The sequence below is a fragment of the Diplotaxodon limnothrissa genome, linkage group LG1, assembly GCF_057381915.1.
Source record: "Diplotaxodon limnothrissa isolate DT_005_m linkage group LG1, D_limnothrissa_male_GT1.1, whole genome shotgun sequence".
Classification (NCBI taxonomy): Eukaryota; Metazoa; Chordata; class Actinopteri; order Cichliformes; family Cichlidae; genus Diplotaxodon; species Diplotaxodon limnothrissa.
In genome coordinates this window covers 18144408-18169864 of record NC_140596.1, presented here as the reverse complement: position 1 = coordinate 18169864, position 25457 = coordinate 18144408, and the positions used below count along the sequence as shown (strand labels likewise).

Sequence of the window (25457 nt, the reverse complement as noted above, 5' to 3'; positions counted from 1 at the left end):
AACCACTGGGTCCAGAGTGCCACTGTGAATTTATCTTTCCTTTGACTTAATGTATACATGTGGACAAGTGAAACAGCAGCCACAGAGACATGTGAACCACAACACGTGCACAAATGCAAAAATACACACACAAATATAGTGGACCCTTGCTGGCAGCCACTCATCACCCGGAGAGGCCAACCTAATTTGGAGGACAGGCTCCTCTTTGCCTGCTGGGGAGGCAGCAGGGATTATGAGCCTTTATACACACTAATCTAGTTTAGCCACGCTGGGAGAGGGAATCTGTGTATCTCTGTGTGTGTGTGTGTGTGTGTGTGTGTGTGTGTGTGTGTGTGTGTGTGTGTGTGTGTGTGTGTGTGTGTGTGTGTGTGCGCGCGTTTGGGGGTGGGGGGGTGGTGGTGCAATAGAGACAGTAAAACAGGAATATACATCACTGGAGTGCAGAAGCACGTATGTATGTGCAGTATGTGAATTCTTCGATATTAGTGCGTGTGTGTGTGTGTGTGTGTGTGTGTGTGTGTGTGTGTGTGTGGCAACCTTGTCTGTGTGAGCAGAGATAGGGAAGCTCTCAAACTGGTTAGAGATGTGGCTTAGCCTTTTGTCCTTTGACAGCTGCTGGCAGAAACTACATAGGAACAAAAGCGCACACATACAAACAGAGCTAAGAGTGATGCGCAAGCAAGAACACACATCTTGGCATAATCAAAGCTACAAGCCTGTTATATGTCAGGCTCGATGTTAGTGTGTGCAATAGCAAGAGATCTGGGACAAAAGCGTCCTGTCTCTGTTAAAATCAAGACTGGGAGGTTAAACAGGCTGAAGGCAACCATCTGCAAACCCAGGTGTGGGTGAACTGGACAGACAGCTGGCTTAAACACACACACACACACTCAAGTGGAGCACAATGCTGACAGGACAATTTCAAAACCTGCCTGGCATGTGTTAGCTCACTGTTTAAAATGTGTTGTTGGCTTCCTGGCTGAGTCAAGTTGGTCAGGGAGGCCAGTACATTATGTTGCCTCTGTGTGTGTTGTCAATGAAACATGGGCATGAAAGCGAATTGGTTTGAAGCACCGATGCAGTCCAAATTGCAAAACACGGGAGACAGATCTCACGGCCAAACCAGAGCTCAGGCCACACTGGGAATCACAGAGGAAGACTTTAAGGGAGAGAAAGACAGAGAGAGAGGAAGGAAACCAAAGAGCTAGGCTAGAGTGATAGAGGATTAGGAGAGAGAGAAAAGAGAGTTAGGACCACAGACTGTACAAGCTTACAGTGTGTATGAGCGCTGGTTTGAGTAATTACAGACTTGCCTGGTGTGTGGAGCCGAGAGTCTACCACAACACAGCCCGAGTGATGACACCATACACCACACACACATATGCAAGCGCACGCGCGCGCGCGCGCGCGCACGCACACACACACACACACACACACACACACACACACACACACACACACACACACACACACACACACACACACACACAGTAATTACCATACAAAGCATTTAAACAGCTGCTCCATATCCCCACTCTTCAGAAACCACACATACATTCATGCACAGTTTCCAAGCCACCCTAGAACTATTGCACTGTTGCACAAGGAAGCTTATTTACACACACACGCATGCACGCACACACGTACACTAATGGATATGCAAATGTAAACAGACAAACACACACACAAGCCCAGGCAATTACTTTTAGCCTGCTTTGACTAGAGAACAAATGCTTAGGTCTACACCCTGGCTGCATACCTACTGGTGTCTCCATATTTTCATTAATTGGAGATCTCCATCTCTGCATTTGCCTAGCAATAAAACGCTCCTGCATGGAGCAATCACACCATCTGGTGGCTTTCAATATTATTACACATCCACAAAAAAGCTGTCAAAAACTACTTTCTTGAAAGACAAACATTAATGATATGGAGCTGCAGCTAAAGATAGGAGAATTCCACTGAGGACAAACTAAAAATGACTCATAAAATGCACACCTTGTCCTTAAGACAAGATGTCTCCAGAAGCAGGAAGCCAAAACTGATTATCTGGCCTGACCTCGGTCTCTTTGAACAGATCAAGCAACAATAGCAGACGCCGTTGGTCTTGATTTCTGGAATTGGCAACAATGTCCCGATTTACTCTTTAACTGGAATGTCTGTCTGCTGTGTGGCACTTCCTGACAGGAAGTACATACAGTACAGAGATAGGGAAAGACACACAGATGGAGAGAGGGGTGGGGGGGGGGGGATGTTAAAGTCCAACACAGGATAAAATAGCATCATTAAAATAGCATTTTGATCTCTGGCTCCTTCAAATGTCAAAGCATCCTTGATAAGACACTGCACCTGAATTGGGAGGCGAGGACCTTGGACAGCAGCTCTGCCATCATTAGTGAGTTCAAAAGAACCTCCATTGTGAAAAGGCTCTATTTAAATGTACACCATTTACAATGTAGGGTTCTTAATCTTACGTTTATTCTATTTTTATTCCAAAATATAGCTTTTACTGTACAAATAAAACCCTCTATTGCTTGCAGAGAGTTTGCTTCTATTATAGACACATACAATAAGTGTTTACATTAAATTTGGTGTCATGGTCTTGCTTTTATTAGTACAATAGCCATGCACAGAAACAGGGACACTGTGTTAAGTGGAGACAGACTGACGAGTCATGATGGGCTCTTCCTCCTCTTTTCTTACTTGTACTCCCTTGCATGTGACCTTCTCTGTCTCTCACGCTGTATGTTTCTTCACTCCTTTCTCCTTTTCTCCTAACTCCAAACCTTATTTTTTTTGCCATTTTTCTCCTTCTTGTGTTCTTAACCTTTTTATAACCTTTACCTCTACCCAAATCCCCCCAGTCTCACCCCTAATCATCTCCCTTCTCTCATTCTCACACACTTATCTCCCTATGTGAGTTATTACACTTCTTTTCCTCGTATCTGCCTCATCTACCATTTGCTATAGAAAGACATTTCCTCCTGGATGACAAACAGAACCGATATACAACATACAAGGGGATTAGTGTAGAGCAGTACATGATGTGAAGACCCTCAAAAGTCACCTCTGAACTTGTTAAGGTAAAAGATTTGTGGCAGAGAGGGAGTGAATGAGGAGGGAAAGGAGAAGGTCAGGGTTAAACAGAGAGACAGAGAAAGAGCGAGGGGAGGGGGAGGATAAAGGAAAAGAGCAGATCAAGGCATGAGAGCTTTGTGCTCCCTCTCTTGGCAAGACTCGGTGGTTGTGTTGCTCTGTGTGTAAGCGTTGTCTGTGTACAGCGAGTGTGCGGGCGCATACACACACATGCCTCTGCTCCTGGCAGACTCAGACTAGGCATTAAAATTATTGGTGCCGCCAGCATGCTGCGGCCCCCGCTGAAAAGGAGGGAGGTGAGCAGGGAGGGCAGGAGGGAGGGAGGGATGGAGTCACCAAGTGCTAATCAGACCCATGTGTGTGTGGCCAGTGCTGCTCTGAACAGCTGTTCCCATGCTGAGGACCTGGCCACCACGCACACACAAACACACACGCGCACATTTCCTATAAAGCCATACAGGTATAATTCATTTATAGTTAGTACATATACCACCAAGGCAAGTGTGAATGTTTATATCAAATATATAACAGATTTTTGAAAATAATGATGGTTAAAGAATAGTGAGGAGGGACTGAGGCATAATGCACTTGTGTCTTTTATTCAAATTACTATTGTTCTAAACTGAACTTTTAACCTAACCACATCCCTTTTTTGTCTGCTTTTTACAAAGTTTTGGATTTTCTGAGAGAATACAGATACTACGTGTCAGGGGGGAAAAAGCAAAATAGAATATGAAAAGACAGTGAAAGGGCTATGGAAGTGGCATGTCCCCCCTCCCCTCCTCCACCTGGGGGACAACAGGAAGAGTCAAAGAGTAGAGAGAGGAAGTGCTGTTATTTATTCTATCAATGGAGAGAGGAAGAGACCCCCACTTAACAACCCTACAGCTGGCAGACACCAACGCAAAACACACACTCTCACACACAATCTACAATAAAGAGGACCGTGATCCATCTTACTTTGCGTGTTTAGATTAGCCCTTGCAGCTTTAATAATTGGATCTTTAGTCTGCAACAGAGCTCTGTGAAGCAGATAAGCATGCTGCAGAAAGAGGATATCTTTGTGAGTGTAATGAGGCAGAGCTATCACGTGCCCTGCAAAATGAGTGTATTTGTGGTGGGCAGAGAATGTCAGGAATCACCCAAGAAGGATGCAGGGTCCATACGGTCAACTCTCACTGCATACATTTGGCTTTCTCCTTTTCTCTCACTCTCATAAGTACTCAGGGCTATAGCTATAGATGGATGTGTGTATTTGTGGTGCGTGCACAGAGCAAAAGATGCAGCTGAGATAATGATAAAAGAATCCGGAGCCGGTGAAGTTCATTAACATCCAAAGGAAGAAAAATAAAGCCTTTATCCAAAGTCACAGGCTGTCTGTGTGTGAGAGAGGTGAAAGAGTTAGTGGTCAATATGTGCCACTTTCTTACCTTGTAGTTTTTAGACGTCGGGCTCACATCTGTGTGTTTCTGTCTGCCAATCCCAAGCAAGACAGAACTCCTCATTTCACAACAGTCTCTAGAAACTATGTAGCCAAACAGGGAACAGCACTCAGCTGATGACAGAGATTTCACAGGACATGAGTAATCTGAGTATTTAGACCAGCCAAGTATTTGTGTGCGTGGTAGAATGCAGGTGTGTAAACTAAGTGCAGATTCCCAGCGGTGACAATTCTGTTCTGCATTAAAAAACAGCACACACACACATAGATACATAAAAAGTGAGTTACAGTGGCACCAATAAAGACAATAAGATGTGAATCAGCAGACGGAGCATGTATAAGTTTGCAAATGACTCATCGATAGCTTTGGTGTTGGTGTGGAGACAGGGACGTAATTGTTGTGGAGCCTGAGCAAAACCACACAAATATGCTGTATTATGCACAAAAGCAAAGCTTTCGCACACAAATGCCAGACAGATGAAAAAGGGAGCAAGATGTCCAGTGTAGCCAGATGATGGAGAGAGAGCGAGAGAGAGAGCGAGAGAGAGAGAGCGAGAGAGAGAACGAGTGGTGTTATGAGTGAGATGAGTAAATCCAGACTCCATCATCAAACAGATGTTAAATCACAGATGTGATTCTGTCACTGTAAACACACATTTTTTGCTCAAGGAAACTGATATCGCTCATGTTCATCTGTTTAAATACTCTGCAATCTTATACAGTTCCTCAGCTGGTGCTCCCCACAAAAGAAAATTCAACAGGCTGAGATTCACCTCGGAGGAGAGAGAAGAAATAAGTGGTGGTGGTGGTGGTCCCGTGTTTAAAGGGTAACGGTTGATGCTGTCGTAAAGACACACAAGATGAAAAGTAAAGGCACTATACCAACCAAGAGACACGTTTGACAGAGTTAAATAAGTGAAAGTGAATTTATATTAGAGTGAGTGTAGAGTGAACTAACAGGAGTGTGAGGGGAAAAATCACTGACTGTGACACTGATGTGTCAAGTGCACCTCTTCACTTCCATCTGCAGCAGCTTAGAGTTACTTACAGGTGCAGTAATGATACATTACTGCTTTCATTTACAGGGCAGTGAGTAACACTCCACACACACCTTTACTGTAACGATCAGCAACTCAGTCCTCACAATGAACACGACCCCCGCCCCCCAAAAAAGACTTCAAGTTTTCTACACAGGTGGGGGAGGACAGTGAAAAATAAATCGTTTTGCACAGTGTTGAAACATCAAGTGACCGGCCAGCTGGGATCAGGTTCCTGTACAGTAAAAGTTTCAGTGTCTTTGTAGCTCCCGACACCTTCTGTCCTGTAAGGAACTATGGAAACAATAAAAAAAACCCTCACTCAAAACAGCCCGCAGCACCTGGACCCGGCACCATCCCCGCTTTAAAATAAGCAGCAAAGAGCTATTTAAACAGGGCCGGGTTACAGCCCCTCATAAAACAAATACACACAGGAATAATTGTATCAACACAGCAACCTGGCAGGGTAAGAAAAAAAAAGTTCCTCTGTGGGGGGTACTAGGACGCTATCCTGAAGAGTAGTTAGGTGGTGTTGAGGGGTGGTGTGTGGAAACGGGTGGGATGGAAGAGGAAAAAAGGGGGGGGGGGGGGGGGGAGGAAAAAAAACAGGTCCCACAGAGCTACCGTGCAGGCGCCAGCAAAGACAGCGAGGGTGGAAAGGAGGGGTGGAGAGAGGAAAGGAGGGGGAGAAAGACCCTGGTGAAACTCTCAACAGATGCGTGAAGCCCTTGTCAGCATTCCTGCTAGGTAACGCAAGGTCAGGAGCAAGCAGGAAGACAATATGAGGACTATTTGGGCTCCCTGAGCGCCAGATGTGTTTTAATAAGACGGCTGCCCTCCTAGCTAATAAGGTCAGCCTCTGGCTCCAGCCAGACGAGCAAACAAGTAGACTCTTGGCAGGAATTCAGCTCCAGCTTGGCACAGCCTCCCTCCCTGCTTCCTGCCTCGCTCTCTCACTCATTCACTCACTCTCTCTCACAAGCTCTGAGAGATGGATGGAAGCCGACTCTCTCTCTCTCTCTCTCTCTCGCTCTCTTTCTCTCCTTCTGTGCGGGTCTGCATGACTCATTCCGTTTCATACACCCGCCTTTTATTAGATACTTCCTTTTTTTCCTCTGAGGGAAGAGGGAGAACTACTGCCTAAAAACTGGAGCCTTTGAGAACATCTGTGCTTGAATCATGCACTGAACACACGCACACCCACACACATAAGGCCGCATAAACACACACACTCAAACAAGTATAAACACACGATTTATACCAGTTCATCTACTGAGTCGTTCACACTGACTACCTTTTACAACCAAAAATGAAAAAAAAACAAGAAGCAATTCGCCTAATGCTGATACATTAGTAATGAGAAGCTAAAATTAGTTATAAAAATAAACAGTGGACCAATAAATCTGACTCCTCCAAAGGGGAAAATAAAGACGCGGCACCGGCGCCAGAAAAGATTGGCTTGCTCTGCACTGAAAGGGAGACAGAGGAGGTGAAGAATGAGGAGGTGGAGGAGGAAGATTTAGAGTTTAGAATGAAAATGAAGGAGGGAAAAAAACGAAGATATAAAGATCCAGAGCCAGAATGAGGAGTCCTGGCAGCTTGGGTGGAGGTGTAAGCAAGCTGCTGCCACTTCATGGAGCGCAAAAAGAAGCTCATTCTCAAAGTGAAGGGCAAAATATTCAACAAGTAAAGCAGTAGGAGAAAAAGCAACGGAGGGAACAAAGTGGAAACTTTCAAAAGTAACAACACAAACAAAGTGTTGAGTAATTTAACTTTGATTAAACACAAACTGAGAAATCTGAATGTAAGAAATGATTGCACATTCACTGCTCTATACGACAGCCTCCTGGCTCTCTATTATGCACTAAGGTCAAGTCGACATCATCTTGGCCTCACACAAAAATCACCCCATCAAAAGCAGACCCTCTCGTAATGGTGCCTGCAGTTTTCAAATATTTACCTCAAGGCTGAGCCACACAATGCCACACACAGGGAAAAATCTGCTCCTGCATACACATCGTCCCCCCACTCTCACCTATATGTCCTAGTGACACACACCAGGTGGACACACGATAAGCTAGGAGATTAATGGAAATCGTGCAAAAAATGTTAACACATTTTTTTACTGACAGAGTGATTGACTCTAAAAAAGCTGATCGTTTCAGTTTATTATCATGCTGAGAGACACTTTTAATTCAAGACAGACTCTACAATAATACATACAGAGAAAAACCCAACAATCATATGTCCCCTATGAGCAAGCACTTTGGCGACAGTGGGAAGGAAAAAAACTCCCTTTTAACAGGAAGAAACCTCTGTCAGAACCAGCGCACGGAGGGGTGGCCATCAGCCATGACTGCTTGGGGTAAGAGAAGGAAGACAGGATAAGACTTTGATACGAGGAGTTTCACATTTAGCCTATTCCTCGATACACTTGGTAATCTTCACAAAGAAATTATTGTAATTATAATTTGGTTTTGTCAAACAGCGCTGTAACAAATTAAGCGAAACATGAGAATTCACATTTTATGATTCGTCTATTCTATTACCAATAAGTCAGGCTGGTGTACCTTCATAAAACAGGAAGCACCTCATAATGTAGTGAATAAATATGCAGCATATGCCAATTTGCAATCTTCTGCAGTTAAACAGAACCTGTATTGTTTTCACAAGGAAAAGATTAGCTTCATATCACGAGTCCTCCGCTGTGGTCATGTGTCCTGTTTGTCCATTTGTCTGTGTTTATTGGACATGAGGTTGAGGAGAAGACGACCATCCATCACTGGGTTAGAAAAGGTTTCTGTTCCAGGGGTTAGACCTTCCTGTGTTAAAGCCCGCAGACAGGGAACATTTGGCTAGGTGTAATTCGATATGACCTCGTCACAGTGAGTTTGAGGTTACAAGGTCAGCAGGCCTTATCATTCAGCAGCAGGCCCTGTTTCTGCTACACACAGATCCCCGCAAGTCACTGACTCAGACCCACACACATGTACAAACACATATGTCTGTGTTCCCACGGTTGCAGCAGGTCTAATGGTTGATGTATAGCAGCTTGTAAAGCGGGATTGTCAGTCGGCTTTAACAGCCTATCACAGAGATCCAACAGGACCACAGCCATGCATGTAGGCCCAGACCACTGACCGGCTCAGCAACACTCCATAAAAGCAGCTCTGAGTCCAGGCACACTTACTCAGCCAAGTACAGGAAAACAACAGAGAAAAAAATTGCTTTGATCTGTACTGACAGATACTGGAAAGCTCATACTCTTTTTCATACACAATTGCAACCTTATCCAGCCCTACCCACACCTATGATAGTATTTTTAAAACTGTACCTTTATCCCTGCGTTTTCCTTTTTCCCCCCACAAACAGTTAAAGGTCATTGAAAACGTAGCTCTGGGAAAAGCTTTCCAACTACAAATGTTTGCAGTGTAAACATATAGACAGGGGAAGGTTTTATCTGTTATTTACTGCTTCTCATTGGCCAACTTGACTTTGGATTAAAGTGACATCTCTGCCTGTTTGTTTGATTCTTGCTCTTAACAGCATGCTTCAATTTTGTTTTGTGCTTGTGTGGAGGAAACTAATTTTGGAGAACAAAGAAGGGACAAAGGAAAAAAAATATGCTTGTGCACGTTTGAACTAGACCTCATACACAACTCTGGACGACTCTGACACCTGTGGAGCCGTGCATCGTGGGAGCTCATTCAAGGCCTGCACTGAGTCCAACACTGAGGACACATGTTTCACATTGAGCTAAAGTCAAACAGCATCTGATCACTGTTCAGCCAGCGTCAGTCTGTCTGAGGCTCTGGTCTGCAGAAATTGCTGTGCTTATTGCTCTCATCAGGCAGACCGACAGGTGGACAACAACTGGCTCACAGAGAAGCCCACCTGGTCTGGATCCAACAGAGTATGTTATATACACAAAATAGCGAGGACATGAATAATAAAATAAACTATCTTTAAAAGATGCAGAATCCACTTGAAAAACACTAGAGTTTTGCTTACTTCAAACCACATTCATATATTTCATTTACGTGTCTGGAGGGGATCTATGAGTAATTCACTGTTCCTGTTTGTGCACCAAACCGCCAATGCCTGCCTCCTAGAGTGCATTGGATAAAAGCAATTCAATCAAGGTACTTTATACTGTAAGGTAAAGACCCTACAATAATAAATCCATTAAAAAGAAAGAAATGCAAAAAGGATTTAGTGTCAGCATGTGCCAAGTTGTTAAATGCTGGCCTACATCAAACTGGCCTAATGAAATTTTAGAATAAAGACATAATAAATAAACTCTCCTTCAGTATATATCCAAGTTACAATGCTGATTTAAAAATATATGCCACACGAAGGCAATATAAGAGCACGAGCACAATTAAGGAATGAGTCTGATAAGAGGCACCTCTGTGTCAAGTGAGTACAATCTTGACAGATAAATATTCATTAGCAGGTTGCTAATCTACCTGACCTGTGACCTGCTGTGACCTCGCTCTCCTCTGAGGGTATCAAGGAGCACAGCTGTGGGAAGATACAGTGCATACAAACACTTTGATCTTTATTACTCGTCTCCTCCTTTTGTCCTTCCTGCTCGTTGTGACCTGTTCATATTTGAGTGGGTTTTAAAATCAAATGCCTGCAGTAGCACACAAAAATGTTTTGTGTTGGCTGTAGTAGCACTTGAGGGCACCAATATGTCATTTTAAGTTATAGATAACATCAGTGAGTCAGTTTGTGTGTTATAACAATTTGGTATACTAATCAATTGGAAAGCACTTTGGTGAAAAATGACTTGAAATCGAGCCCCCACTGTAGCGAGAACTACCACACAAGTGGTTTTAACTCCTTTGGCAGGTGTTTATATGGGTCTCTCTGTGGAGGGATATTGTCAACATGCAGGATACAGTTGCAAAGTTTTACCAAAGATGCATGTGCTCTGAGAACTCATTGCTGGTACAGCTGGTGTCCCCTTGCAAGTCTGTATTTTAAGCATCATTTCATTTTAAAATAATGATCTAAAAGCATATTAAATCGATTCCCCTGTTCACAGCTGCATGTTTATTTGTTGTAATCTGAAGAGACATAGATTAAATGTCCCTCTCTACCAGCTGCACTTAAATGTCGCAAATGAGCTGAAAGACATGTTTTATAACCATTAAAGCCAGAAACATCAAATTACTGCCAGAAAATTCTAAGTGTGTTTGTTGATCACTCTGACAATTCTTTATAAATAATGAATTAAATATATTCAATATATTTGCTTTAAGTGTATTGTGCAGATTATCTAAGGGGGGAGGGGGGGATCACACTGATGATGTAGAAATCTCAAAAACTCAAATAGGACACATTAGATATTAAGGGTTTAATAGCTGGGTGGTGTTATCATTATTATTATTATTTATTTATTTTTACATATTGTTCAGGTAAAATAAAACAGTTTGCAAATATTTCTCTGCTCTTTTACAGAGTAAGACTAGCAGCTCTCCTTGCATTTGGACATATTAATTATCGCCTTTTCTTAGCAGAGGACTTCGTACTTCTCTATAATTTGTACCAATTATGAAACCCATAATACAAGACAACACACAACTGTTCTGCATGTAGAATAACACCACCAGGAATGCAAACATATGATTGTTATCCTTAACAAACTCTGCATGCTTACACGGCACAGATAGCATTCAGCTGTGTCTCTGACCTGAAGGCACAACAGGCAGTGAGAATGGCTTATGTTTAGAGGAAATAAAGTTCTGAGCCAAATCTCAATGACCCCGACAGCTTCACACAATTAGTCATACATACATATACACATTACTCATACTTATGCACTCACAAGGCTCACCCTCCCTCCACAGTTTGTGTGTATGCATGACTTCAATAGCCACCTTCTTCATACTCTCGCTGAACTGGAGAAGGTTACAGGTTACAGACCATATGAGAATGCAACAAAAAGAACAGAAACAATTCAGTTCAACAGATGTGTATATATAATCAAAGAAACACAATTAATTATATGGTCCACAAAAGCAAAGTAAAAAGAAATTAACATCCTAAAAAGGAAAATAAATGGATAGAATAAAAATATGTATTTTTCTGTGAAAATGTAAAACAAAATATTTATTTTTAAGACAGAAAAAAGTATAGAATAATGCTGATGAAAAAAAAAAGCACTTAGCAGATGTCACAAATCTACAGAAATCCTGACAGTGTGACAAACTTTGTAATGGTCTAGAGCAGTGGTCCCCAACCCCCGGGCCATAGACCTGTTCCGGTCCGTGAGTCGTTTGGTACCGGGCGCGAGAGTTGAGGCTCAGGTGTGAAATTTATGGTTTTCAGGGTTTTTATCGTTATTTTTTATCGTTTTTTACGTTGTTTCCCTGGGTATTTCCAAGTGTGTTATGAATAAATCATATTATTTTGGTACTGGTTTTATTTTGTTGTATTTATCCGCGACACCTTAAAGGCCGGTCCGTGAAAATATTGTCGGACATAAAATGGTTGGGGACAGCTGGTCTAGAGTTAATCTTTAAGATCCACAAATAAGTAAATGTAGAGATATAATAGATATTATATAATTATGATTTTTATGCCCTACTAAAAAACCAAGACACTATACATATAGTATGTACAAACATAAGCAAAACAACATACATGCAAATTAACCTAACTGAAGTTCACTAAATAGGTCACTTGGTAAAATGGTAAGTAGGAGGTCAATTAACTTCTTTTTTTTTTTTTAGAAATGTAGTCAACATTTCTTACTGCATGAAAACATGTAAAGCTGGCTTCCATACAAGGACCTGGACTCAACTTTGTGGTTGATCGAGTGAAAAAAAACAACAACCACAAAGCCCTTCAGCACATAAGTGCTGATTTCAAGTTAAAAACGTTCATACATTTTGCAGCTTTGCTCACTAACTCAGTCTAAAAAAATGCTCAAAAAATGTGTGTCTCTTTGCCTGGCTAATGTCTGCTGCCTGATTTAACTATAATGTCCTTAGACCTTTGTCACTAAACTGTGTCTAAAAGAGAAGTATGATTGACAGAGGAAAGTAAAGGACCAGAGACAGATAAAGTAGAAAAAGTGATGCTGATGTGTGGACAGTGAGGTCATCAGTTATCACCTTGGTGACCTGAAGTGATGCGAGAGAACTTGTCATCACCTTTGCAAGCAGACACGAAGCGCTTGAACGAGAGAGACAGAAGAAAAGCCCATGTGTGGAAATCTTAAAATGAAAAAAAAAAGTCCAACTGGACCTCATAAATCATCTACACATGGTATAGTGTGTAGCTCTGCATATGCGCCTCTGTTGGTGTTTATGCTCCAGAGATCCTCCATCTCTCTTCTACATGCAAAGTTTCAGTCATATGGTTGTGTTCAGAAGATCACCACCAGAATGGACACCTCTTCAGTTTGAATGCCCCCTCCTGAGGTGTGAGCTCATGTCTCCACCAGGGATGTTGCCAAAAGAGCACAGAAGCACACACAACATAGAGCCTGTGCGTGTGTGTGTGTAAATGTGCATATGTATGTAAGCATGTGTGTAAAACAGATGGGAGGAAAGAGAGAAATTAGAGAGGGGTAAAAGAAGAGTAGCGACAGAAAGTCTGCAAGAGCATGTGTGTTTCTGTATGTGTGTGTGTTGGACTGAGGGGGCTGTGAGGGGTAAGAGGCGGCGGGAGGGGGGGGGGGGGTAGAAAAGGGAGAGGGGGAGTGGTGTGGTTAGGCATCCAGAGTCAGTGAACATTTTTCTGGCAAGCTTTCTCTATGCTCCTGGCTGCTTGCCCGGCTCTGAAGCAAACTTAAACAAACTCCTGTTGCAGCCATCTGCTGGGCCCGCGGGATAAATCACAGCACTGCTCTGCTCTGTACTGCTCAGCCGCACCACTATCAGGTTACTGTGTTAGCGGCCTCACACACACACACACACACACACACACACACACACACACACACACACGCGTGCGCGCACACAGGCACACACTCACCGACTGTTAGGCATGCAGGAACACATTACACTTCTCCCTCTCATACACACATACACACACGGAGACACACTGAGTAACGCGTCAGCCTGGAGCCAGGGCCTGCCATGGGGCTCACACCACCAGGAGAAGCCAGCAACATGTGGCCCTGCTAATACCACAGGGAGAGATGAAGAGGAGGACGGAGGTGGGGAGAAAAACAAAGAGTGTGTGTGTGTGTGTGTGTGTGTGTGTGGGGGGGGGGGGGGGGGGGGGGGTAGATGAATGAGGTGAAGGGGGATGAGGGAGAGAAGGAGAAAGATGGACAGAGGACACAGCTGGAAGAACAAGAATAAGGAAAAAGAAAGGGGAAAAAAAGCAACCTTTGACACCCAAGTCAAGCCAAGTGCAATTTTATAGCCCCCTGTAGAAGAGGGGAACATGAATACATCTAGTACCCCTCTGCCTCTGTGAGCTTTCGTAACAAGTTAAGCCTTTTATAATGGCAGCTATCTGAGGATGATGGTTTCCACATCATACTCGTCACAACACTTATGGTAAAGGTTTCTCTAACGTTATACTTGCCATCTTTTCCAATAGTTTGTGTTATGGCTCCTCTTAAGAAATATTCTGACTCAATAGCATTGTCAATAAATCCTGACATGAGACTGTAATGATGGAGCTCCACATGAAGAGGTTTTCAGATCATTTGACAGCTCAAATCTTCTTTGGTGGCTTACTCCTTCGCTGTGGCCTTGAAAGTAAGCTCTGCACATCAACCATGACTAGCACATCGCTCCACATCGCACACAACTCTTGACCATGTGGGATATGCCACTGACCGAGCTGGCAGGTTGCATGTTAGGATAATACTAGCCTCGCAGCCTTGGATTAGGTTAGATATGCTTTCAGTAAGTCATAGACATGACCAGCAGTGGTAAACTGCCACGTGAAACCTATATTAATAACATGTCAACAGTGCAAATGGCATGCTTGAAAGAGATAGCGGGCAAAAAGTAACAAATAAATAATGACAGGCCTTCTGGAAGTGTCTGTGGTATCTATCTGTCAGACAGATGCAGAAACTGTATCAGTTTATTTCTGACTCATAGCCTGGTCACGTCAGTGTGGGGAAAATTCACCCATGGAAACTATTCACAAAGTCTTCTGACTATGCCTGTGTGTTTGCGTGTGTCCATGCATGTGTGTTTGTGTTTCTGTGACTCTCCACTTAACGGTATGTTAAGTAAAGGTAGGTGGAAGTTTATATCACCTTTCCTTGTTTGCATGATGCTCTGGATAACTAAAGGTAACTCAACCTCAATCCAAACTAAAGGTCAAATGTAGCCACTGACCTAAGTAAGTTTTTTTAAACAGGCGCTGCCTAAAATTGCAGCAGTACCACAATTGTGCGATCACTTCAACATTACTACTTTGATGTACAGTGTAGAGATCAGATAATACTAAATGTGGCAAGGCTAGTCTGTATAGTCTGGATTCTTCCAGACACGCAAAAGTCTCTGGCTTCATGGGAGGCTCAGTCCAAAGCTCCCTCTCTGTCTCCTTCTTCCCAGCTGTCCTGAAGCTGGCAGGACAAACTGAGTATGTGTGAAACCAGGTGGCTGAGCGGCATGTGTGGGGGTGCTGGTGAAGGAGGTCACGGCCAGCACTTGGGGATGCTTGCAGGAGGAGGGAGTAATCTAAGAAGGGAATGTCATCCTCAGCCAAAATACGCTCCCAGAAGATCACCAGTAATGTTCATCTTTATCTCTTCATTGGTCGGCTGACAGAAAGAGGTGAAGCGATCTGGCAATTGGTTGGTCAGAGCCAGGAGTCAGAGCCCCTGTTTGCTGAGCGGAGGGGAAGAGGGTGTGTAGTATATTTAGTCCACTCTTTAGTCTCCAGCTGACATCTTCAGTTGTCCTGACAGCAGGGTAAGGTTGAATCTTCTCTCTCTCTCTCTTCACCCCATTAAAAATATCAGCAGGGCAGCAGGGCAAGAGCAAAGTGGGAAATGAAGGGGAAGAGCCAAAGAATGAAAAATCACATTTAGGCAGATCTAGAAGACCAAGACTAATGACTAGCACTTAATAGCAATGAATAATATCCAGTCAACTGAGAGTGCAAGTTACATGTTGAATGTCTGGCAAGGAAATAGGTCTGCTATTAGCTACTGTGCTGTGTCACACACACACACACACACACACACACACACACACACACACACACACACACAGTCCAGTTGCATCCAGGTGCAAAACCACACACACACACACACACACACACACACACACACACACACACACACACACACACACACACACACACACACACACACACACACACAGAGTGCACACTTGCACAGCTGTGGCACAATCCAGCTGCCTTTGCCAACACGAGAGCGAACACCTGCCATTGCTCCCAACCACCTGGTAGACACACGTGTGCGCAAAGACACACATTCACACATGCTTGCAGCTGTTCAGTATGTAAATGATCAGAAACATTACTCTTTGTGCATATGTAAGTGTTAGTCTGTGATTGTGGGTGAATGTATGCCATGGTTAGAGTGCAGCTGGTAGAGAGGGTTGAGCTATAGTTGCATTGCACTGTCCTCTATAATTACCACAGTCAAACCAGGTTTACTACTGGATCGTGCCCATATCTAAGTCTGGCACAGGGCGACTGCCTTTATAGCCTAACCACTCTTAAACATTGCAACGCCATGCAAGCAACACAGAAGAATTTACAAAAAAGGCCATGTGAAGTGGAGGAGCAATATATGACAAACAGATTTACCGTATTTACACATTTGAACAAGCCTTAAAATATCATACAAAAAAAAGGTTGAAAAAAAAAAAAAAAGAAATACAGGTGCCAAAATTCGACAAAAAAAATGGTTTAAATGGGTTAAACAGAAACAATCCCAATTATTTAATCACGTGTTCTCACACAACTTTTATACAAAGGTAACAGTCGCATCACTTGAGGCAATTTATTCCTCTGGAGTTTCAAAAGATTTATGGAACGCTTTGTACTTCCAATGATTTATAAACAGATTCTGGTGAGTGAAATCAGCAGCTTTCCCCCTTAAGCTGATCTAAAACATATTTAAGGCTTTAACAGAGACATCTTTAGGGGAGCACATTTGTCGATTGACATTTGTATATAACAAATGAGAAAAACATTAACACTAATACAACTTTAAATACATCTGTGCATGGAATTTAATGATCATGTCGTACACTCCACAGACTCAATAGGGCAAAGTGATCAAGATACGCTGAACAATGAAGCAGAAGCAAAATTCCCACATACCTGTTCATAGCTGAGAAACGCACACAAGCTTATGTTGACACTGTACATCCACTTTGGTGACTTAATTTCCAACGTCCTATTGTCTAGTCCACTTTATTCCTGCATTAGTTTTAATAAGTACAACTGATAATTCATTTTTAAACCAATCCCGTTTGGTACACAGATGGGGCTACCAGCTTATACTTTCATGTATATGATCAACAGGAATGACAAAGTAGCTCCACATCCTCTAATCTTTACTGTTGATCTCGCTAAAGGTTCCCAGTTGCATTGTAACTCACACAGTCTTAACTGATTACCAGTATTTTGAGCCTCTGCAGCAGCACTGCTTTCTTTCCATCTCTTTGCGTTTCCTAAACTCAAATCAAACTGCATAAAAACAACTTTACTCATGTGAAAAACCTTCCTCTCTGAGAGCAATGTCAACATGAAACAGTGAAAAAAATAATTTACATTCAATTTTCTCAATAACTATAATCGAAGTCTAAATGACTATAATCAGGGCTTGTTAAAGTAAGCACAACATTAGGCTAACAAGTGACAGAATATATTTAAAGGTGCATAAAAAATAGAAAGGCTTTCCGAAATGGATTGCTCACAAAATTGGTCTACAACTCATCTAGACTGTGATTTGGATGAAGCTCAGACAACATTTATACATAGTAGTCCATGCAGAAATCCTTACAATTCCAAAAGGTCCAAAAACATTTGCTCTTAGAGGTGTATAGGTTTGTGATTTCGAGGATGAGCCATAAAAGGTAAGACATGAAACACTGGAATACCTCAATCTCATCTACTCCATGTATGATCTGATCTGTCCAGTCAGATATGGGCAAGAATGCAGCACTGGGTAAAGGCTAGCGGGAAGAGACTGAGTAAAGCTTTGAAAGCTAAATCAAAATCCACCTCCAGCAGCTTTGAAATTAAGCCTCTCAAATCCCAGAGGATCCCAGGAGAAACGCAAGGCTGCCCGTCAAACTGCACTGCTAGCGGAGGACAGAACCACAGCTGCAGAAACTTTACACAATCCACGCAACATGACTGGTTTTGAACAAACACATGCACACTCAAAGACACTTTGTTCCACACAGGCAAGGACTGTGTAAAACACTCTGCGGTTGGCGTGCTGTAATATTTCCTTTCATGAAGATATTTTAAGAATCCCATTTTTCCGATTTTCTTCTGGCTGCAATTTAAATCCAATTAACCCGCTCACCTTCTCTCAGCCTCCAATTCTTCTTTTTTCAAATACTTCCATTAATTCATTCACAGTTAACATCAAATCTAAATTTAATGTTGGAGTCACTTCTTTCATTAAGCTATAAATCTTCCCTGGTGAAACTGTCAAGATGCTGATGTGTTTTTACCGTGACAGTGAGAATGTAATATTCATCTTTTTTAAGCCAATACTTCCTGTAAGCACACAGTAAACTACAGACACACCTTAAATAACACACTACTGCGTACACACAAAGCAATTGAGTGATTTGAGATGTAGAAATCTGTCTCTGCCCTCGGAGCGGATCACCAATAACAATCCACCCGAAACAGCCTCCAGCACACCGCCACTCAAATATAAACGTCATGTGGATACCCCGACAGACAGATCAATCATGCAGATTTTATCAGTGTGTCTAGCTAGCTATTATTTTATTTGCTGTGTCGATCTTTTATGTCATTGTACAAACACTAGACACACCAATAGTTGCAAGGAGACAGTGGGTTTAGCTAAAAGCCTCACATTTTGAAAGCTACACCATCTGTGGGCGGACACTCTGTTCTTCTTCTTCTTCTTGAAGATGAAGATGGTACTTTATGACTTCATGGCTGCATGTTTGCAGTTGTTGCCAAGCAGACTGATCAAATGTGCAGTTATTGTGCGATTTGGAAAGGAAAACTACTGTCACCGTCTACTTTATTCATTTTGTAGATTCACACTATACATTTGAGTAATTAAATACATGTAAGATAAACAAACGTAAAGAAAACTGAAGGTGCAATTTAATGCATCATTTGGACATCAATATGACTATAAGAAAGAGAGCTGCACTTAACTGATCAATCAAACAACTACTTAAACTGCTTAAAAACACACACATTTGTATGTATAGCCACTGATTCACAACAGCAGTCATCTCACAAACCGTCAGGTAAACGATTACTCGTCCTTTAACCTGCCTTCTATGTCTTGAAGTGCAAAATTCTGCTCTCTATGGAAACGGAGAGTTTACAGGTACATTTAAAATTGTGCTGTATGGCTTCAATCACAAAAACTTGTGTATGTAGAAAAAGAGCAGCATTTTTAATAAAAAACAAAATGCACCTTGTTGATTTTTAGCATGCATTAGTAAATATACTGTCTTGCTGTTGTGCGGTCTTATAAAGTGTTTTGCTTTTCAGTCTAGTCTATGCGGTGCACATAATAAGAGCACACTGCAACACAGCACACTTTAACAGCATTACAAACTAACTTATTCAAAATTGACCAGAGCTGAAAAAACACTCATCTGAAACAGTGTAATCAGAAAATAAACATTATGGCTTTCTTCTTTTCCCCCTAATAAACAGTGTAAAAAATAGTTGTGGAGTAACACTGGGGAAAACGCAGTTTGAAAAATCTGTTTGCGATAGAGGGTTATATACTTTCAATCTGTTTAAGATTTATATTTTGAAAAAGAAAAAGTGTTTGTCCAGGCATTTCCCAAACCACTGAATAAAACTGTAAACCGTTTGCGAAATGCAACTCAGCGGACATCTGTCTCACTGAGTGCGAGTGGAAGATCTGCTGACCAGCTGCCCCTCCCCAGTCGCAGGCTGGAAGTCTATACTTATGCACCTGTCAAAGGTTAACATGTTGGACCTGTCAAAGGTCGTGTCCAACATACTAATTAAACACACAGTAGCACAACACAGAGCATGATAGCGACCCATTACTTATGTTTGTCAGTATATCTGCATATAACATTCTGGCTCTTATTTCACGTGTTAATCTGTATCTCGCAAAACAAGCAAATATATATTTCAACAATCTGACACTTCATATTGCAGTTATAAGTATGAGTATAAGTATAGAATAGAACAGAATAGAATAGTGTTTATATTTATACAGCCCCTTTTACCAAACACACTGCACTAAGGGGAACCAGATGGGCACTCCCTCCTGACAGCCGAAATCCCTGTGATGACAGATCCTCTCAAGCATACAGCATGACACTAGAGGACAAAGCACCTGTTGCCCCTTGCCCACAGAAACACTGGCACTTTCTCAGCCATGAGGTCATTGCCTCACACAGGCCAAAACCGGCTGTGCCACCTGCAAACATCCCAATCCAGAATGATCACCCAAACCTCTGCTCATGCTGCCACTGTTCTCATGTAACCAACCTTATGATCCACTAGCCTTAGTGGAGAGAAAACCCTGCACTATATCACACTATATATATATCTGGAGTATCCCCTCTCATGTGACTGTTATGAGCTCATCTAGCTCACATGTGAATGCTTAGACACAGAATAAAGATTTAACTTTGGATTTAGCAAAAGGCAGCATGGACTCTGCAGCACAACTTTATCACTCACAATTCGAGTGCCTACCAATATGACCCAAGTCCATCTTTTTTCCCCTCAATTAAACAACTAAGCTGTTAATAACACATTTCTATAGACACACGTCTGAACTCCAGATGTTTAACTAACCATGGCGGGATTTTCCAAGCATCATCTGGGTTACTAATGACACATCTTTCTTTACAGCATATGACTCAAAATTTCGTTAAGCATTTGCATGTTAGTTCAGGATAATGAAGTGCATTAGATTGTTTTCTTTTTTTTGTGACACCGATGCTAACTGTCACCTAGCACTTCTTTACAGAGAAGAGGGAGATATTAGATAGACAGCTCCAATCCGCAACCTGAATAGCATCCACAGATGTTCTTCACATGTCCTGTGTGGTCAGTGTGTCAGTGCTTGTTTGCAAGACAGATCTGTTCATAGAGCCAGCTGGCTGTCTCCTCAGCTCTTCATTAACACGTCACTATCCTTGATTGACCCACACTGGTCCCCTATACAACCACACAGTCAGAAAATTTGCTGTTGATCATCTGGTAAAATTAAATTTTGCTATCATTTTGTGGACCACTTATGCTAAGAGTTTATTGCATCGAAATTACTTCTTATGATACAAGGTTATTTGTCATAAAACCAGCAGATTAATGCACAGTAGCTTTACACAGAAAACGCTGCCAGATCACCCTAATATGGGAAGAATCTGGGTAAAAATGTCACAACACATGAATGAATGCAGGTCTGGGAAAGTACCAGCTCGGTTTGTACAGAGCGCTTTGAGTGCTTAGGTAGAATAGACGCACGCTATATAAGAACCAGTCCATTTACCATTTACTTTGCTACCTACTTTAGCGAAGATCATTGCCAATATCTGTGTATACATTTACTGTAAATATGAATAGGTAGAGCAATTAAACAAATCAATTTAAAAAGAGAAAGACGTTAATGCACAATTTCTTTACCTCACTCTATTTATTTATTTTTTAGTATCAAAATTGAATAAAAGTAAAACTGAACTTTAATTGTACAAATCCCTGTTGGTGACAGACTGGTAATCCAATTCTAAAGCTGGTGAAGGAAATTAAGTATATACATAAAGTACCACAAACCTGATTAGAAGTGCTGGCTTCTTTTTTCTTCATAAATCTCTTGAGAATTTTTATTATTATTGCCCTAATCTTTACATTAAATTCCTTCAAAATGCTCCTGAGTGAATGAGCTCAAATCAAAATAAACTATTCAGGTGAGACCCACTTAGTCATGTTTTAACCAAAAAAAAAGCAAATACAGGACTGCTTTTGTCACCATAGCTTTCCTCTGTTCTTTATAGAAGTAAAATATCTGAGTGCTTTCAGTCTCCACTTACTGAGACATTCACACAAAACTACTGTTATTCCCAATGCAGAGTACATCATTGCACTAAACTTCAAGGACTTTCAGTGATATTAATTTATTTAACATAATTATTTCCCTGCAGTTCTTTATCACCCCTTTTAATTTGACTCAGAGGTTGCATTAGGACAAACACAGTTTGCACTGACAGCTCAAATCCCAGCATACTCAAGTCAATCCAAATCCCAGCATACTGGGTTTTGGAATGAACAGAGCAAAATTTAAAACAGTAGGAAAAAAAGAATATGACTGTGCCATCTCTCAAACAGCTTTTTTCTCCTTCTTACCTTATGTCTAGACTGTGGCGGCGTTGATTCTTGTTCTTTCCTCTCCCCATCTGAGGCTCCGGGCTCCAGCCTAGCCCTGTCCTGCTGCATGTTCTGTCCCACCTGCACCATTGCCTTACATTCCTTACATGAGCCAATCACCAACCTCCTGCCATCATCCACAAGGAGCATGCGTGTGCTGCGAGGTGCATATAAGAACACAGGTAGTCTGGCCACAGTAACAGCGCACAGCCTACCTTGCCTGCGCTGCTCCTGCCTGCAGAAGAAGCACACAAAAACCTCACAGCTGTACTGGCGTGCCCAGGGTGAACTGGGTGGTTGGGGGTTGGCACTGGATGAGCTAGAGGTAGAAGGGGTGGGCTGACCTAGACCTTTGCTCTCGTGCTGGGCCCACTGAGCATGCAGGTCATGGTAGCAAAGCTTACAGGCTGACACCAGACCTGTGGCATCAACTGGCTTGGCATGGGGTGCAGGAGGATGGACAGTGAGAAATGGAAAGAAAGGCTCCCTCTCACCACAGCGACCAGGCGGGTTAACATGTAGCTGGTACTCTCCTCCTGCACACAGCTCAGCTCCACACAGGTAGCACACTGACATGGAGGTGCTGGGATGTGAAGCCACCCCTGTTTGAGGGTGGGCTGATCCAGAGACATCGATAGACATGGCAGCATGGTACCTGACAAGGAATGAGCTGACAGAGGTGATGAGGTCTTCACTGAGGCTAAGTCGATACGCACTCCAGATCTCCTCCAGGATAAAATGGCACTGAGGACAGCAGTGCACACGGCCGTTCCTCACTCCCTGTGCATTAGGGGGGCAAGGCAACATATTAATGAAAGGAAAGTACATCACACCACGGGATTTGCCAACCCCTGCCTGTGCATATGCTACTCTCATGTCTCCTCCACACTCCTGTCCACAAAGGAAGCAGGCCTCGTGGGAAGCCTTAGGTTCAGGTATGCATTCCATGGACCCTGAGGATTTTCCCTCCTGCTGATGAAACTGGGAAGAATGAAGTCCAGTTGTGGTCTGGTTGAGGGGGACTACATACAAACGCTGAAGGACAGGCACATCAGCCAGCTGAAAGCTCTGCCACTGCTGCAAGAGAGAGGTGTGACAGCTGCCACAGACAAAGGTTATACCTGCTGGACTAATAGGTATTGCATTATGGGGTGGGGAGTGAAGCCACAAGAAGGGAAAGAAGGGCTCACCCTGTGCCCTCTCTTGTTTCTGAACACTGACTTTAAAACGTCCATCATGTCTGAGCCCAGCGCCACAGATGTAACACACACACTCTTCTGGACTGGAGTTTGCAGTGTGGTGTGGCTGATCTGCAACAGGTCTACGTTGTGTTGTGCGGTCTGTTTTGCGGTCATACGATTCCCTGTCGTCATCGCTTGTAATGTTAATCTCATCTTCAGAGTTGTCAGAGTTATTCTCCCTGGGAGGAGCCGTGTTACGTTTAGAGATGACAGCAGCGGTGCCAGCAGAAGACGCAGAAGTGCTGGAGTTCTCCTCGCCTTTTCCCTGGTACAGCAGCGATGGATGCTTGGAAGGAGCACAGCTGCTGTCGGCTACACGCTGGATCTGATGCGACTCCACATGTCTGACATTCTCCTCCTCCAGCCACCGCCTGTTGCGCATAATGACCCCGTTGTCTTGCACTGGTGTGTCAGAGAGCGAGCTGTCATAGCATCGCCGGGGGAATCTCTCCTGGGACTTTGCCAAAGATTCTGGTGATTGACAGATATTGTTCATAATTTTAGCACTGCGCCTCGCCGTCAGAGCACTCTCCGCTTTTGGCGATCCCTGCGCCCTATAAACACCCACCGGGTAACGCACTGCCCGCTGTGTATCTGGGCTGTTTTTAATACCGATACCATTGTTCTTCCTGCTGCTGTCTCTGGGCGATTTTCCAGATGCTCTTACAAACTTGTCTTTGCCCACACCGACTCTGTAGGCAAAATCCATCTCCTGATCTGAAATGTTCTCGTTTTCTGAAAAAGAAGAGAAATCAGACTCTGCGCCCCCGTCGTAGTTTTGGCTACTGACACTGATCCTCCTCTCCAAATCATAGGAGATGTTCCACTCCTGTGGGACCCGACGAGAGTCGCACTGGTACGGACGTTTCAGCCAGTACATGCGCTTCTCAATGGGTGTCCTGCTCCGCTCGAAAGAGTTCCACTGCTCCGTTAGAAAGCAGTGACATACAGCGCACACCAGTACATGACCATCTGGGCTCACTTCACACGCACCCGGGGCTGGCTCCTGATTTTGGAGAAACGGGAAAAAGGGGATCCTCTCTTTTTGATATGCCACTTGTAACCTTAATTCCTTCCCCGGTGTAACTCCGCTTCCACATATAAAACAGTGAACAAGTCCCCCCAATCCATTCCGATCAGTCCTGGAAATGTTACCGGGCAATGTGCTGTCTTCACCGGGCATAGCTGCAGCCATGAGTCGGTGTTTCCGAGATAAGGGTGCCAATTCCTGGTCACGGGGGTAGTTCATTGTTTCACAACATGTAAGGCTAGGCTACATGGCATAACGTCAACAACACACTCATATTCGTGATGCACACTTGTGCCCAAGTCAGAGAAACCATGCAGTCAATTTCTGTTCAAGTTACTCACTGAGTGATAAGATAGATGATAGTCCATTGAAACGACAGCGTGCGGCAACCGCAGAAAACCGTTAACTGTTATTTTTCAAGCAAAACATCCATAAAACATCCCAGTAGTCCTTGTTATCTGAAGACTGTAGTCCACATTATTGCACTCGGCATCCGTGGGTATGACAGAAGAAAAACTTGGAATCACTGTCCGCCTCTCCTGCAAACTTTCCTGCCTGCGCCATGTAACTTTGGCTGCTAACTCGCTCACACTGTACACAGCGCCATCCTCAATTCATGGGACCCGCTTCGACACCCCAAAGGAAACCTCCACCCCCTGTCAGCCCCAGTAATAATTTTACAGAGAGCACACATTCCTTCAGTAGCTGCCGATGCATCAAAGTACTGACCATGCACAGGATGTCCACAGTTTACAGGGGGCGTGCATCAGCCCGACGATCAGGCTCCTTCGTGGATCACCTGTGAGCAAAACCTCAAAAACCCATTAGGGAAACGGTGTAGGATAAACTTTCCATGAACACTTTTTTCCATGCACAAAGGTGAATATTTTTTTTTCAAAAGCAGACTTTTGTTAATTTAATTACGCATAGATATTTATGGATTTTTAAAAAATATATATATATATATTTTAATGTATTCGAATTAATAGATTAAGATAATGTATAAAACTGATTTTCCAGAAACGTGGTCTGTTTACATATATCAACAAATTAGTGGATAT

The 25457-nt window shown here is 43.0% G+C and overlaps 1 protein-coding gene across 1 annotated transcript in view; it reads right to left on the bottom strand.

Annotated features, from left to right (window-relative positions):
- Positions 1-25009, bottom strand: part of gse1b (Gse1 coiled-coil protein b) — a 168361-nt gene extending 143352 nt beyond the window's left edge. The window contains exon 1 of the mRNA XM_085372779.1: positions 22105-25009. Within this exon, the coding sequence (XP_085228905.1) occupies positions 22105-24615 (2511 nt within the window). The 5' untranslated portion in view covers positions 24616-25009. The remainder of the gene's footprint in view (positions 1-22104) is intronic.
- Positions 25010-25457: the final 448 nt, after the last annotated feature.